Source organism: Adiantum capillus-veneris, chromosome 19 (genome assembly GCF_014529385.1).
Source record: "Adiantum capillus-veneris isolate H3 chromosome 19, ASM1452938v2, whole genome shotgun sequence".
NCBI classification, from domain to species: domain Eukaryota; kingdom Viridiplantae; phylum Streptophyta; class Polypodiopsida; order Polypodiales; family Pteridaceae; genus Adiantum; species Adiantum capillus-veneris.
In genome coordinates, this window is record NC_140949.1 from 145751581 (window position 1) to 145768546 (window position 16966).

At 48.0% G+C, this 16966-nt stretch overlaps 1 protein-coding gene across 1 annotated transcript in view; it reads left to right on the forward strand.

The window, feature by feature from the left end:
- The window catches only part of LOC147435024 (Transport protein particle (TRAPP) component), a 75056-nt gene that overhangs the window by 36808 nt on the left and 21282 nt on the right, over positions 1 to 16966 (forward strand). Inside the window, exon 3 of the mRNA XM_086491381.1 lies at positions 4833 to 4932. Coding sequence (XP_086347507.1) covers positions 4833 to 4932 — 100 coding nt within the window. The remainder of the gene's footprint in view (positions 1 to 4832; positions 4933 to 16966) is intronic.

Genomic DNA, 16966 nt, shown 5'->3' on the forward strand with positions numbered 1-16966 from the left:
CGATCTCAATCTCTAACCTGTGTGAAGCCACTCTCAGCTGACCAATCGCCACCCGTGAGCTATGTGGCATATATGTGTCCATGTAGCGTGGTCTCTGTATGAACCCCCAAGACAATATGGTGAGAAACTGGTCTCTGTAATCTGACATCCTCGTCCCCAAGCCAGGTGACTCCCAGACTCTCCTAGTGTATAGCTGCCACAGATCCTGTCTCAATACCAAGTTCCTCTCACTGCGAGAGAGGTGAACATATGGTGAGTAGGGGTCGTACTGGAATGGTGGTAGGCTCTCCATGTCAAGACCGTGTCCCTCAAACCATGCTCTGACCTGTGAGTACCATGCTCTCTCATGCCCACTCTTTGATAGCTGTATAGCTGCCTCAAATGCTCTACGAGTAAGTCTGTCAGGAGGTAGCTCTCTCATCCTCTGGATGAAGCAGACTGTCTGGAATAGTGCCTCTACAACCATAGGTGGTGTGGCGAGCTCGGCTCTAATAATGTCATGTGGCACTGTCTTCTTGCTGCGGAGCAAGCGTGAGATCATACATACCTGTGGCCTCTCAAGCTGCGTCCACTGGTCATCTGTCAATCCTGGTGCCCATACTGCCGCCGAGTACATCAAGGCCGGGGTGACTAAGGTGTCGAAAAGCCACCCCTTCGTGCGGGGCTCCTGAAAGTGTGCCTGGTGGCATCTCCGCTCTAGCATGGTCAGAGCTGCATATCCTCGGGTGAGCCTGTCAGCAGCAGCCTGCCTCATAGTGAAGGTCCTGGTAGGCTGGTGAATGTGATGCCAAGGTAGACATAGGAGGTGACTACATCAACCTGTCCTCCTGCTGCTGTGAAGGTGGCAGCGCTCCTCATTGCATTGGATGTGTGAAAGATCATAACCTTGGTTTTGCCAAGGTTCACAGTCAACCCCCTGTGTGTGCTGAATTCGTCCAAGGCCTCAAGATGGCGTTGCAAGCCCTCGGGTGACTCTGAAATCAACACAATATCATTAGCATATAACATGATGTGGACCGGAGTACCTGCCAAGTCGCTCCCCTCTCCCCCTGCTCGCAGTATGTAGTCGGAGATCTCGTCGATGTAGAGCCCAAAGAGTGTCGGGGAGAGTGGGCATCCTTGCTTAACACCAATGGTGCTAGCAATGGTCTCTGAAAAACCGCCTGGGCAACGAACCCGACCCGTCACCCTCTCGTAGAGAGCATATATGGCCCAAATCATCTCTGTTGGTACCCCAATGCTGTGAAGGCGCTGGAAGAGTCTCTCGCGTGGGACTGTGTCAAAGGCCTTGCGGAAATCCACAAAGCAGCAGTAAAGCCTCTTCTTCCGTGCCTTTGCCCCATCAATGAGGCAGCGCAGAACGAAGATGTGATCGGTGGTGGAGAAAGCTCGTCTGAAACCTGCCTGGCTTGGAGCTCGTAAACCCTCGATCTCTGCGTAGCAGCTGAGCTGTGCCTCAAGTACTGCTCCATATAGCTTGGCCATCGTGTGGCCAATCATGATAGTCCTGTAGTTCCCTGGGTCCAGGGTGTCGCCAGATTTGTGGATAGGCACTATGGTGTGCTGTGTCCACTCCTCTGGGAAGCCCTCCCCTATAGCCCGGTTGAAGACATGTGCAATCAACGGGGCTATAGTGGAGGCCGCATAAATGATGTGCTCACTCTGTACTCCAGTATGGTCAGCTGATCGTCTGTGCTGCATGCGGCGTATGGCCCTCTCTACCATCTCTGCTGTAAAGGAGGAGGAGCACGTGGGGCGTGGCTCGTGTGGCTGCGGGATAGGAGGCTGCCCTGGCACCTCATAAAGTCGCTCTGCATAATCATGCCATATCTGTGGATCCTCAATAGCTGTAGTCGGACGTGGCTCGCGCAGGGTGCGCCATGCCGTCGCGCTATCCATGCTCATGAATAGGGGGTATAGCTCAAGCTCCTGTGCCTCTTCGAATGCTCGCCGCTTTTGGCGTGTCAGCGTCTTCATATGCCGTCTGGCCTCTCTCTCTGTGATCTCTCCTAAGGCTCGCCGTGCACGGAGGCGTCGGTATAGCTCTCTGCACTCATCATCATACCAACGGTTCTGAGGCATAGTCTCGGGGGGGGGGAGTGCGTCCTGTGTGAGTGGTGTGTGGAAAAGAGCTAATAGCTGAAGTGTGGAGAACGGAAGAGATATGTGATGTGAGATCTGAGAGTGGTGTGGATGGGTGGAGGAGGCATAGGCCATGCTCGACCTCGGCCGAGTAAAGAGGGGCTAGCTCATGTGTGAAATGGATGGTGGTGTGTGGAGTGTGTGCTGTGGAGCTGTGTGGGATGGTATCTCCGGTGATGGAGAAAGAGAGGTATGTGTGGTCGGCTCCGATGGGTATGGGTGGAATGGTGAAGGATGTGATAAGGTGTGTGGCCTCCCTGGGTCCCAGAATATAGTCGACTGTACTCCCCCCTCCCTCTGCAACTCCATGTGGCATACAAGTCAGGCCCCCTGAGGTGGGCCACTGGACCATCCCGTTATAAATAACGAGACGGTGCTGGGAGCCAAGTCGAAGTAGATGTCGTCCGTAGGCTGTGACTGGAGCTCTGTCTGCTGTATCTCTCATAGTAGCCTCCTCATCTAGAGTGTGTAGTGCCTCTGGGTCCTCGTGGTCATATGCCTCACACTGCTCACTGCGCGTACGAGCATTGAAGTCTCCCATAAGGAAGACTTCACCTAGTGTGGAGTACTCCATAATCTCCTCCGTGAGGCATGCGTACGGTGACTCCTGCTCAATAGGGGCGAATCTGGAGCCTGTGGGAGCAAAGTAGCAAAGGGCAATGTAGACGATCCTGTCTCGTGAGAGCTCGAGGCGAATCCACATGTAGCGGGCCTGTGGGTCATAGTTACCAGGAACGGGAAACCGGAACGAGAACACGGAACGGAAACGCCGAACAAAATGCCATTCCCTGTTACGGGTACTCACGTTTGAAACACGGAACGAGGATTCGGAACGGGAACTTGGAATGGGAACGGGGAACGGAGACCTGAAAACGGCCATTCCCTGTTACTATGCTGTGGGTCCCGGGCAACAATCTGTAGTCTGCTGTGAAGCCCCTGTCTAAAGAGTATGGCCACTCCTCCTGAGCCGCGAGTGGTGTGCTGACGCATACATCCCCGATGTAGAGACTCCCACTGGAATCCATGTATCCGTGGTAACCCTCTCTCTGGGCTCTCGTGTGTCTCTGTAAGTAGAATGATGTCTCGACCTCTCATCACCTCCTCAAGTCTCTCTGGGTGTGTCCATAGGTCTCCATTGCAATTCCAAACCGTGACATGAATCTCCTCGTGTGTCCCACAGGCCGCGAGTCCCTATGCGATGGTCTTGCCATCAATGATAACCCTACCATCTCGATATACTGCCTTCTTCCCTTCTTTGCGGGCTTGGTGGACTCTAGGCATGCACGCGCGACGGTGATCTTGTTGCATCTTTGTGAGGTCATCATCAAGATAAATCGGGGGGCCTTCTAGCCCTCTCAAGATGACCCTCTTTTGGAGGAAAGAAGTTCGAGGCTCCTCGGAGGCGAATTGGAGGATGAGAGCTCTCTTCTTTGGATCTTTGCTGGCTCTCCAAACTTTGGAGAAAGGGATCTCTTCTTCCTTGTATCCCACTTTCTTGCATAAAGCTTTCCCATCGCTCTCGGGTGTAGACCCTTCTTCTTCTTTGATGCCGGTCACTCGCACATTGAGACGGCGAGCTTGTCGCATCTTCTCCTCCTCGATGGTTGTGTGTACGATGAGTACCTCATCTTTTTGGGCTTCCTCTCTTGCTACCTTCTTGATATTCTTTTTGACCACTTCGACCCATCCTTCTTTGGTGGCCTCTAATTTGTCCTCAATGCTTGCAGTGAGGGCTTTGGCGATCTCCTCCTTGAGGGCTTCCTTAGCCTCCTCTTTAATCTCTCCTTCCTCGGGGGTGAGGGATGTGATGGAAGCATGAAGGAGATCGATTTGTGCCTTCATCTCTTCTTGCTCTTTCCTCCATCTCTCCCTCTCCTTCTCGTTCTCCCGTTCCCTTCTCTCCTTCTCCTCTTTGAGATTTTGGATTTCCGCTCTCATGTCCTCCTTCTCTTCGTTCCATAGCTTGATGAAGGTGGCTTTCTCCTCCCTCCATATCTCTCTCTCCATCCACCATTCTTTCATGTCCTTCTCCAATTGTGCAAGCCTCTTGTTCGTGAGCATGAAGGTTGTCTTCATTGTCGATGTCGGCGTCTTGATGATGGGGGAAGACATGGTTGTCTTCGTAACTACCCTCTCTTCATATTGTGAAGAAGAGGGGAGAAGGGGAAGAGAGGGAGTACGTGTGTGTATGCGTGTATGTGTGTAGTGTGTGTGTGGGTATGTATCCGTGTGTGTGTGTGTGTGTGTGTGTGTGAGAGAGAGAGAGAGAGAGAGAGAGAGAGAGAGAGAGAGAGAGAGGGTGCGCCAGTGACTTGCTCCCTCTGCGTTTCTGCAGCCCTGCACGTTCAGCAGCTCCTGCACGCTCAACAACCCCAGCCGCTCTGCTTCCCTAAGAGCCCATGCTCTGCTAGAAACCTGTGCGCTGTGGTGCTGAGGCTGAGAACTTGCGCGCTGTGGTGCTGAGGCTGAAATCTGCGCGCTGTGGTGCTGAGGCTGAGACCTGCGCGCTGAGTTGCTGAGGCTGAAGCCAGCTCGCGTTGTGGTGCTGAGGCTGAAGCAGCAGGGGCAGCGGGAGAGAGAGAGAGAGAGAGAGAGAGAGAGAGAGAGAGAGAGAGAGAGATGGTTGTAATCACATTTTATGACTAGTTTTTTCTAAGAGTGTTCTTAGTTTTTTTGTTTATTGGCGCTAGGGGCTATCATATAGGTATAAGGTTGATTGACGATTTCCTCTCAAAATCAAATGTTACAAGATGTTCAGAGTTTAAGGAGACAGCAGAAGTAATTGCCAAGGTGATTATTTGCTTATCTATGAACAATGCAAGCCTCTCTTGTTTACTTTTCAAAATTGACGCATCAATGTGTTTAAGGATCTTTAAATGACACAATGTTAACTTTCCAAAACTTAGAGATGGATTTTGTGGCTCTCTCTCTCTCTCTCTCTCTCTCTCTCTCTCTCTCTCTCTCTCCCCATCGATGACCCCTAGAGATGGCACGACTATGCGTAGTCTTCACTACGCTCCCAGACATAGCCAGTGATCTAGAGCTCCCAGACCCATGTCCTATTACATCAACATTCTTCATAGCTGCGATGATAGAGCCCCCTAGAGCATGGCTGGTAGGTGTCTCATATATGCAGCTAGCACCCTCACTCCTTTCCTCGTCAACAGAGCTCTAATTCGGACTCCAGCTGAATGGATTATGCACACCATCGTGCCTTTCCGCAAGTTTGGGGGGACACTGACCCCAGCAACTACCCGACTATCATGATTGGCCACACTCTGGCCAAGCTCTATGGAGTAGTGTGTCGAGTTGAGTTCATATGCATAGAGTTAGGGACTTGGATCACCATGACAGGCTGGCTTCAGATGAGCCTTCTCCACTATCCATCAGTACTTTTCTTTGCATTGTTTAATTGACCTAGCCAGAGCGTTGAAGAGGAGACTGTACTGCTGCATTGTGGACTTCTGCAAAGCCTTTGATATCTTCCCTCGAGACAAGCTCTTCCAGCGCCTTGGGATGCTTGTGTGCCTTCTCAGATAATTACTCGCTGTGCGAGCAGGTGAGGGGCAGAGTGCAATGCCCAAATGGCATGAGCCCATTGCTAGCACCATTGGTGCTTTGTTTAGCCTCTACATCAAGGAGATGTCAAAGTATGTCATTGGTGTTGAGGTGAGGGCGGGGATCTTGCAGGTACCCTGGTCCACATGCTGATGATATTGTCTTGGTACCTGTGTCACTAGAGGGATTACAGCTCCATCTACAGGCCTTGGATGAGTTTTGCACATAGATAGGGCTCACAGTGAATGTGGGAAAAACCAAGATTTTTCACACAACAAGGCAGATTAGGAGTAGAGCCCTAGTCACATTAGCTCGAGGGCAAGTGGAGGTGGTAGACTAATATGTATACCTAGGGATTACTTTTACAACCACCACAGGCTACTTCTTTATGGCGAGCATGGCCAGATTTAGGCTTACTAGAGAGTATGCTGCATTGGCGATGCTAGAGTGACGCTACCACGAAACACACTTCCCAAAGCCCCGCGTGAAGGGGTAGCATTTGGACACTTAGTCACTCCTGCCATAGTGTACGTACGCAGCATCAGTTTGGGCACCTAGACTTACAGCTTGCTGCTGCTTGGTGGACACAAATTGAGAGATCACCAATTATGATTATATCACGTCTCTGGGTTGACAGTGCTCCTACGCCTGATTGGTTGCTAGGTGAGGGTTTTAGATGGATTTCCCTAGGGACTGCAGTTTGCTACTTGGGTTGTCAGGTTGGCCTGGACTTGTCTCCTGAGCAGTAGATTGCTCCCCTCCTCTTGTCCATCAGGAGGAAGTTGCTACATTGGAGTTCGGCACAACTCTCTTTGGCAGGCAGAGTTGTAGTGGCCAACTAGGTGTTGTTGGCTACTATGTGGTACATTACATCTTGTTGGATCTTTTCGAGCTCCTGCATCAGCCAGTTAGAGAGGCTGATCAGGATTTTTCTTTGGTCAGGGCGCCACACCCAGCTAGCCTGGGCCCAAAAGTAGCCTGGCAGGTCATCACTCTACCATGTTCTCAGGGGGGGTTGGGGATCATAGACCCATCACAGCACAGCACAGCACAGCAGAGCCTTTCTTGGGAAGTTTGTTGTCAGAGGACTGCTTCTAGGGGAGGAGTCGAGACAAGCTCAAGCGCAGTTTATGCCACCTCAGTACTTAGTGTGGTTGAAAGAAGATTGGTGCAATCTCAAGCAAAATGAAATGCCAGTCATGTCTTTCTCTAACCGTGTTTGCAGCTCGGCACCCAATTACGCAAATGGGATGATGAGCGTAAAGAGGCATTTCTTTTCGGGTTGTACGAGTATATCAAGTTTGATGTCGAAGTTCTCGACCCCGTGGATCTCAACAAGGCGGTAGCGATTGCTCTCACACAGGAGATAAAGCACAACAAAGGAAAGCCTAAGGAGAACAAGTCTTCTCACAGTATCTCTCGAACTCCTAAGAACCCACAGAATGGTAAGAATGGTAACTCTTCTAGCCAATCTTCCTCTAATCCTTGGGAAAAGAACTCTCAAAATGAATCTAAGGGTAAAGCTAAAACACCTGCTAAACCTAAGCTAACCCCGGATGAAAAAGCTGCACAAGGAATCATAGGAGGATACATAACGCCAGAAGAACAAGTCATTTATGCTAAGGAAGGTCGATGTTATCAATGTCACGTCAAGGGTCATATAAAGAGGACATGTCCTATGAACGCATCCAACGAACCTCAAGAACCCATAGAACCCACATCCTCTGTTAATGCCATAAATGAGAACACTAGTGTGTCCCAAGTTTCTAATGATCATCTAGCTGATGAGTCTCTCATGAAGTGTTATGGTCATGTGAATGGTCAACGTATGGTGATTTTGTTCGATTTAGGTAGTATGCATGATGTGATTGGTGCCTCTTGTCGAGACTCAAAATTGCCCGCTTGGAGGTTAGCTAGACAACTCCTCTCGAGGTGTCAGGCTTTTCTCTCAGTATGGACTCTCTCATTAGACGAGAGTGCCTTGATGTGTTATTCACCGTTCAGCAAGCGTCCTTCCGTAGAAAATTTGTTGTGTCTCCGCTATCATGATAATATGATTTTAGGCATTCGATGGTTTTGTGAGCATAACCCTCTCATTGATTGGGCAGACAATATGCTCACTCTAAATGCCAAAAGTGACTCTCCCATAATCATTCGTGGTGAGGAGGATCTTCATTCTTTACCTCTCATTTCTAATGTGCAGGCGAAGCTTGAAAAGAAACAAGAGAAGGAGACTCTCTCAATCCTTTCTTCTCCGAAGCACGACACGCATTTCTTTCATGATAGCGATGTGATTGTTCGCAAGGATGATGGTTTGAATGATGATGTTTCTAGTGAAGCTAACCTCATTGCAGATACGATCAGTCACGCAGCACCGATCTTGGCTCTTGAGTCGAGGTCCAAAGAACCCACTCAGGAAGTATTGTGTGTTCGCTTGATTAGTCAGCATGCACTGTTCGAATTTCATATTCGTGACGATTTCTTGTATTTTCGTCACCATCTTTATGTGTTCCCTTCCCACAGGCATGCCGTATTGTACGATGAACATAACTCACTCACGGATGAGCACGGATGTATGCAGATCACTCTCAAAAAGAAAAAAAAATTGCATTTAAGAAATTCACATTGTTTATTGATTGTCCGTTTTGTCAATCGCTTTTACATGTCTCTTCCTTGGCATGAAACAGTCTCAGAAAGAGCACGAGGAAGATTGTTCATCAAGCATCAGCATTTCCGTTGTGGATTTGCCACAATTGATAGGTTTAGGGCGAAAGTCAAGTGTCGATCCCACTTTTTGCGTGTGTTTGGTGAACAGTTTGGCACTCCGTCACTTTGTTCATCTGCATTGCATGAAGAATCATTTAGGAAGAATAGTATTTTTTCAGTTACTCTACATGGATTGTGTATGATTATGATTTTGTGTTGGAAGTGGTTTCAGGAATTTCCCTCCTTGGAGATTCTTGACGAAGGTGGACCCACGTCCATGGCCGCAGTCGAAGCATTGAAGCCGGAGCACATCTTTTTGTGTCGCTTTCGGCGCGGCCTATAGAAGCAAGCTCACAGACTTTTCCCAAAATACACATTTTTCACTTATTTATTAATAAGCGACTTTTGTTGGAAAAGTAAGTAGGGCAAATTGCTAAGGAAATATAAAAGAAACCTAGTGGTCACTCAGTAGAGAGAGAAGAGGTAGCAGAAGAAGCTCAGGCGACTTGCAGTGCACCTTCTCAGCAAGACCAGCAGAAGGCCCTAGCGTTTTCAGCCAACAGAAGCAGCCACTCCATTGCGTTTTTTTGCAACAGAACCTCCCTTGCGTTTCCATCAACGGTAGATCAGCCTAGCGTTTTTTAGTCTCAGATCAAGCCTAGCGTTTTGCAGTTTCAGGCACCATCTCAGCCAAGACCATCAGCGTTTTCAGTTTTCAGCACCTAGACTTTGCAAATCTAGGCCCTAGCCTCGTAGATCTCACCTACCCGCAACAGATCCTCGTCGTACCGTCGAGTCAGCCAGCGTTTATAGTTTCAGCCCGCTGTTTTCAGATTTCAGCATCCATGTTTTGAGCGCATCGTCGTCATCGCCATCCTCATCGACACAGTGTCAGTACTCAGCCGAAAGTCAACGTTTTTTAGATTTCAGCATTTTAGCCCTAGCGTTTTCAGGTTTCAGCCTGTCTTTGTTGTCGTCATCATTGTCGTTGACATCGCCGGCAGGTCCATTGCATCTAGACCATTGTACCAGATTTGTGCAATCTATAGCATAGACCTCTCTCGCCATAGAGAGGGGGGCCCTTGGAGGAGAGTTTGAGAACCGCCTGGTGTCGTATTCTTCTCTCTCTCTCTCTCTTTCTCTCAGTCTAAGCACTTTCATTCACAATAGAATTCACTTTTGATCATTGCATTCTCTCTCTTAAAGATGGAAGGCTCTCCCTTCCGTAAGTAAAAGGAACCCTTGAGCAGAGTTTGGAGCACTCATCTTGAGCAATAGCAACATTCACTGCCGCTGCACATTATATTGGTATCAGAGTTTTGACGGTGTTCTGTATCACTCAAGGAAAGAACCACAAGAAATTTTTTGCATGTTGCGGTCGCACGTAACCCAAGGCAACTTGGGCGTGTCGATTCCTAATCATGTTTTTGAAGAGTGACAGTTAACCCAAGAAAGAAGGGCTTGTCCAGCCTCCCCTTGTTCCTCTTTTCACTCATTGAGAGCAGACCGTGCACTTAGTGGCCGGCCAATCGACGTGAGGTGGTAAAAAGCAACCTTGGTGTGAGCGCAAGGCCGCCAAGGGGTGCACCCGTAGGGAAGAGTCGAGCTCGTGTAAGAGAAAAGCCTTCTCAAACACCAATTGCATGCTAGAGAACTCAAGAACCTCAAGAACCCAAGAACCTCAAGAACCCAAGTTCCTCGAGAACTTAAGTACCCAAGATCTCAGTGGATGATCATCACCCGAAGCGGAGTGGATACTTTGTGTGAAGGTGATGAGAGTGGAGTTGGTGACGAAGAATTTTCCCTACCAAGAGGATTTTTTTCCGATCCTCCCCCTTCCCTATCTATGCCACGGGTTGCACCAAATCCTATGGAGGCTTTGGTCAAGTCGATGATGGACATGATGCAACAACAAGAGGCGCAACACACCGCCTTGGATCGCGAGCGTGATCATGCGCTCTTGGCGGCCGTAGAAAGAAAGGCAACTATGGAGCTTGAGCGTGAGCAAGCACGCGAAGCACAACGCGTAGCGGCTGAAGAAAGGCGAGCGGCCTTGGAATTAGAGCCTGAGGCGCAGAGAGACCAACTCATGCAAGAGTCGATCCTACAGGTACTTACCTCAAAATCCGAGCCGGTCAAGGACGTGGGCAGATCATCAGGTAGCACAAGTAGAGATACGGATTCCAACAATCCGGTCACTGAGAAGTTGACGTTTAGTAAGTATGACGGTAAGATGGATGCTAATGTTATTCTTTCTTGGTTGCATCCATTTAATGCTTACTTTGCGACAACTAGGAAAATAGGAAATAACAAAGTTTTGACGGCAGTCATGTATCTTGTCGATGATGCCATTAATTGGCATCACGCATGGCAAGAGGCACAGTTGGCCGCGCACCTAGAGGAAGCCGAAGGAGGCGTGCCCTTTCTTTCAATTGGGCCGACTTCCAAGACAAGCTCAAGGCGTGGTGTATGCCACCTTTGTACTTAGCGCGGTTAAAAGAAGATTGGCGTAATCTCAAGCAAAATGATATGCCAGTCATGTCTTTCTCTAACTGTGTTTTGCAGCTCGGCACCCAATTACGCAAATCGGATGATGAGCGCATAGAGGCATTTCTTTTCGGGTTGGACGAGTATATCAAGTTTGATGTCGAAGTTCTCGACCCTGTGGATCTCAACAAGGCGGTAGCGATTGCTCTCGCACAGGAGATGAAGCACAACAGAGAAAAGCCTAAGGAGAACAAGTCGTCTCACAGTACCTCTCAGACTCCTCAGAACCCACATAACGATAAGAATGGTAACTCTTCTGGTCAATCTTTCTCTAATCCTTGGGAAAAGAACTCTCAAAATGAATCTAAGGGTAAAGCTAGAACACCTGCTAAAACTAAGCTAACCCCGGATGAAAAAGCTGCACAAGGAATTACAGGAGGATACATAACGCCAGAAGAACAAGTCATTTATGCTAAGGAAGGTCGATGTTATCAATGTCACGTCAAGGGTCATATAAAGAGGACATGTTCTAAGAACTCATCCAACGAACCTCAAGAACCCACAGAACCCACATCCTCTGTTAATGCCATAAATGAGAACACTAGTGTGTTCCAAGTTTCTAATGATCATCTAGCTGATGAGTCTCTCATGAAGTGTTATGGTCATGTGAATGGTCAACGCATGGTGATTTTGTTCGACTTAGGCAGTATGCATGATGTGATTGGTGCCTCTCTTGTCGAGACTCGAAATTGCCCGCTTGGAGGTTAGCCAGACAACTCCTCTTGAGGTGTCGGGCTTTGCTCCCAGTATGGACTCTCTCATTAGACGAGAGTGCCTTGATGTGTTATTCACCGTTCAACAAGCGTCCTTTCGTGGAAAATTTGTCGTGTCTCCGCTCTCAGGATGTGATATGATTTTAGGCATTCGATGGTTTTGTGAGCATAACCCTCTCATTGATTGGGCAGACAATACGCTCACTCTAAATGCCAAAAGTGACTCTCCCATAATCATTCGTTGTGAGGAGGATCTTCATTCTTTACCTCTCATTTCTAATGTGCAGGCGAAGCTTGAAAAGAAACAAGAGAAGGAGACTCTCTCAATCCTTTCTTCTCCGAAGCACGACAGGCATTTGTTTCATGATAGCGATATGATTGTTCGCAAGGATGATGGTTTGAATGATGATTTTGCTAGTTAAGCTAACCTCATTGCAGATATGATCAGTCACGTAGCATCGATCTTGGCTCTTAAGTCGAGGTCCACAGAACCCACTTAGGAAGTATTGTGTGTTTGCATGATTAGTCAGCACGTATTGTTTGAATTTCTCATTCGTGACGTTTTTTTTGTATTTTTGTCACCATCTTTATGTGTTCCCTTTCCACAGGCATGCCGTATTGTACGATGAATATGACTCACTCACGGATGAGCACGGATGTATGCGGATCACTCTCGAAAAGAAAAAAAGTCTGCATTTAAGAAATTCACATTGTTTATCGATTGTCTGTTTTGTCAATCGCTTTTACATGTCTCTTCCTTGGCACGACACAGTCTCAGAAAGAGTACGAGGAAGATTGTCCATCAAGCATCGGCATTTGCGTTGTGATTTGCCATAGCTGATAGGTTTAGGTCGAAATGTCAAGTTTCGATCCCACTTTTTGCGTGTGTCAGGGGAATGGTTTGGCACTCCGTCACTTTGTTCATCTGCATTGCAGGCACAATCATTTAGGAAGAATAGTATTTTTCCAGTCACTCTACATGGATTGAGTGTTATTATGATTTTTTGTTGGAAGTGGTTTCAAGAATTTTCCTCCTTGGTGATCCTTGACGAAGGTGGACCCACGTCCATAGCCGCAGTTGGAGCATTGAAGCCGGAACAGATCATTTTGTCTCGCTTTCGGGGCGGCCCAAAGAAGCAGACATTGCAGACCTTCATGTAGTTCAAGTATCGCACGACCCACACATCAGAGTGGGCCGGCGCAGAGTTCTTCGCAGGATAACAGGAGTTGTTAGCGCACTCCCTCGACACCATACAGCTTTGTACCAGTACCTCATTTTAAAAAGGAGGGGATGTCAAGTGCACATCTAACCCTATGTGCATGTGGACAAACTATCTCAGGTCTAGCACCCAGGCACTTAGAGTAGTTGCATATCCTTTGATTGCACATAGCAGGATCATTAGCATGGCATTCAATACCCATCATGAGCATTTTACAGAGCATAGAACCCTTTATCTCAAAATAGACATTTTCTACTTATTTATTAATAAGTGACTTTTGTTAAAAAATTAAGTAGGGCAAATTGCCAAGGAGATATAAAAGAAACCCAGTGGTCACTCAGTAGAGAGATTAGAGGTAGTAGAAGAAGCTCAAGCGACTTGCAGTGCACCTAGCAGAATCTCCCTAGCGTTTCCATCAACGGCAGATCAGCCTAGCGTGTTTTAGGAGTAGATCAAGGCTATCGTTTTGTAGTTTCAGGCGCCATCTCAACCAAGACTATTAGCGTTTTCAGTTTTCAGTACCTAGACTTTGCAGATCTAGCCCCTAGCCTCGTAGATCTCACCTACCCGCAACAGATCCTCGCCGTACCGTCGAGTCAGCCAGTGTTTACAGTTAGAGCCCACTGTTTTCAGATTTCAGCATCTGCATTTTCAGCGCATCGTTGTCGAGTCTTCGTCATCGCCATCCTCATCGACACAGTGTCAATACTCAGCCAAAAGTCAGCGTTTTTTAGATTTCAGCTTTTCAGCCCTAGCGTTTTCAGTTTTCAGCCCGTCTTTGTTGTCGTCATCATTGTCGTCGACATCGTCGGCAGGTCCATTGCATCTAGACCATTGTACCAGATTTGTGCAATCTATAGCATAGACCTCTTTCGCCATAGAGAGGGGGGACCCTTGGAGGAGGGTTTGAGAACCGCCTGGTGTCGTATTCTTCTCTCTCTCTTTCTCTCAGTCTCAGCACTTTCATTCACTGTAGCATTGACTTTGTCTGTGATCATTGCATTCTCTCTTCAAAGGACGGAAGGTTCTCGCTTCCATAAGTAAAAGGAACCCTTGAGCACAGTTCGGAGCACTCATCTTGAGCAATATCAACATTCACTTCGGTTGTACCTTCAAGCCCAATCGACAATGGGCTTGAACTTGCGAAACCACTTAATGTCCAAAATGATATCACATCCTATAAGTTTAGAGATTACAAAAGGACGAGTGAATTGGATTTGTTCAATGACCAATTTGACATCATCACATTCTTGAGAGATCAAAGCGTCCATGCCTTCAGAGAACCCTTGCACCGAAAGGGGGGGGGGGGGGGATAGGAGAAGTATGAAGACGTGTACGTTTCACAAGAGATTTACTTATGATATTGTGAGAACGTCTAGAATCAAACAACACAATGGCCGTTTGATCATTAACATTTCGATAGCATTTTATGAGTTCATCCTCTTCAAAAGTCCTTTCTTGCTTAGCTTCTTGCTCTACCACACTCATAGCATTCACTTGAGGGGTGCAATCAAAAGTTGACACAATAGCGGATTCATTTTTAGATTCTTTCTTAGCCTTTAGGACAATCCTTTTTCATGTGACCTACTACGTGACAATGAAAACACCTACGTTTCTTTGCATATAATACATGTTCTTCTTTACTTAATTGACTACCTACGATTCCTTGAGCAACTTTCTCATCAGATGTGAGTTGAGGTTTATTAGATTTTCCTTTACCCTTATTCTTACCGTTGTCACTCTTAGATTGAGATGAGAAGTTTGGAGAGTTCTTTTTGTTGTTACCATTCCCTTTAGAATTTTTGTTCTCGTCTTTTGAGGACTCGTGAGACAGAGTTACCATCACCGTAGGCCGTCTTTAGCTTACCCTTGTTGTGCTTCATTTAGGAGTTGAGCCAAGCGTATCGCCTCTTGTAATGTCTTTGGATCATCGGCTTCCACGTCACACTTGATCGAGTGGTTCAATCCAAAGAGAAAGACCTCCAACCTTTCCTCATTCGATTTCCTCACTAGTGTCACCAGCGTGTGACTACTATCTATCCTTTTTGTTGATTTCTTTCTTATTATCTATTTACTTTCACGTTTTGGAAACACCCCTCGGGAAATCTAACTGCCCTGCATTGCATAGCTAGTGTGGAACTGTCTAGAGGGAGTCCAGGCCTGAGGGCAAGAGAGCCATAGTTACCGGGGAACGCCCCCTAGCCCCCGTGGCGGCGTTCCGGGGGGCAGTTCCCTTCCCGAACGTTCCGGAACGTCCCGGAATGTCTGACGTTCCGGGTGGCCAATGCAAACCGGAACGGCCGTTCCGGAATGTTCCGAAACGCCCCCGGACCGTTCTGGAATGCCCCTGGAACGGCCAACGACTAAAAACAAATTTGGCAAAAATTGAAAAAATTGAAGTAAATGTTTGGGCTTCTTTTGAAAGTGTGCAAGGCCTCAAGGACTCATAAAATGCACCCCCCTCCCCCTTTCTCTTCACAAGCTAATCCTCAAGGCTCAAGCTCTCTCCCTCTCACTCTCAAGATCTCTCCCTCTCAAGACTCACTCTCTCAAGGCTCAAGGCTTCAAGCCTTCAAGCTCTCTTCCTCTCCCTCCCACTCTCTCAAATCTCTCCCTCTCCATCTCACTCTCTCTCTCTCTCTCTCTCTCTCTCTCATCATCTAGTCATAGCAAGGTTGAATGGTCTTCAAAACGAGTTTTTTGTGAGTATTAGAGTCAAAGCACTCTAATACTCCTTGTATTTAAACACAAGGAGCTAAAAATTGCACTATTTGGGTGTTTTTTATACCTCCCGTTCCGCGACGTTCCCGTTCCGGACCCCTAGCCGTTCCCCCGTTCCGCGGGGATCCCGTTGCCGTTCCCATTCCGCGTTCCGGGTAACTATGAAGAGAGCACTAAGGTTGGACAAAGACTATGGTTAGCCAAAGTGGGGTCATTGACTAGCCAAAGTGGAATCCTTTGCTACAGAGGCTACATTTCAGTTCTGGATGTGGCCGCAGTGTACAAAGAGGGTCGGATGACCTAGACAGATACAATGGCAGCATCTCCTAAAATTTAGGGAACTGCTATTTTGGGACCTGAAAATGTGTTGACGTCATTACCTCCGGAATGACAAAGGGAACATTTTCTTGCTCTGCCGTGAAGTCAACTGGGCAACCGGTTGGGAGATTTTTAGGCGGCAACCCCGAAACGGGAAAATGCTTGTAAATGTGCCAAGTGGCACATTCTGGTGCAGTTTCTAATGCAAGAGAGAGTTGGCGCTGAATTTTAAGCTCGGAGAGCCTCATTTTCAGATTGGTCATAGGTTAAGAGCTATGGAGTGCTTGCTTTCCCTCTTATGCACAGTGCGGTGCCAGGAGTGATGCCCTGCACGCTACGCACTGCCCTCTCTCTCCCCTTTGGCAGTATGTTCTGCCCCTCTAGTGGGCTTTTCATTTGACCAATGTACAGTTGTGTGGGTTCATGCGCGATTGCCGAGGCAAGAGCCTCTTGCACAGGTACTGGATTAGCTAGCGGCTAATTCCCCCGCAGGTATAGGTGAATTCGGAGAGGTTTCACGCCAGAAATCTCGTCCGATTCAAAGGGCAAGTAGCCCTACAGGTGCGGGAGCTCGAGGACTTGCTACGGATGCGACCGGCACGCGAAATGGAGCCCGAAACAGTAAATTACAGCCTGCTGTGTATTTTTGCAGGTTTAGGGTTTTGGCCCTAAACGGACCCTAATACCCCCAAGAGGTTCGGGGACGCAAGGGGACCGCTGTACAGGTGATCTGGCGCATTTTCAGGGCTGAAAACAGAGAATTCAGCGTGCTGCAGATTCTCACCAGGTTTTGCAAAGTGCCCGTATGCGTCGGGAAAGTCATTCAATGCGTGGGAATACTGACTGTGAAGGGTCCTAGTACAGTTATGCTGCCGAAATCGGGCCGGAACAATGGAAATTCAGCCGAGTTTGTGCGGGGCAGCTTGTAGGGAACCACAGCGTTTATTCCCTCTTTTGAACAATAAAGAAATACCGAAAGGGGCGCCTAAGTTAGGGGCCAATCTGGTGTCCGTCTACTCATAGAGGTGCAATCTAGCAGCC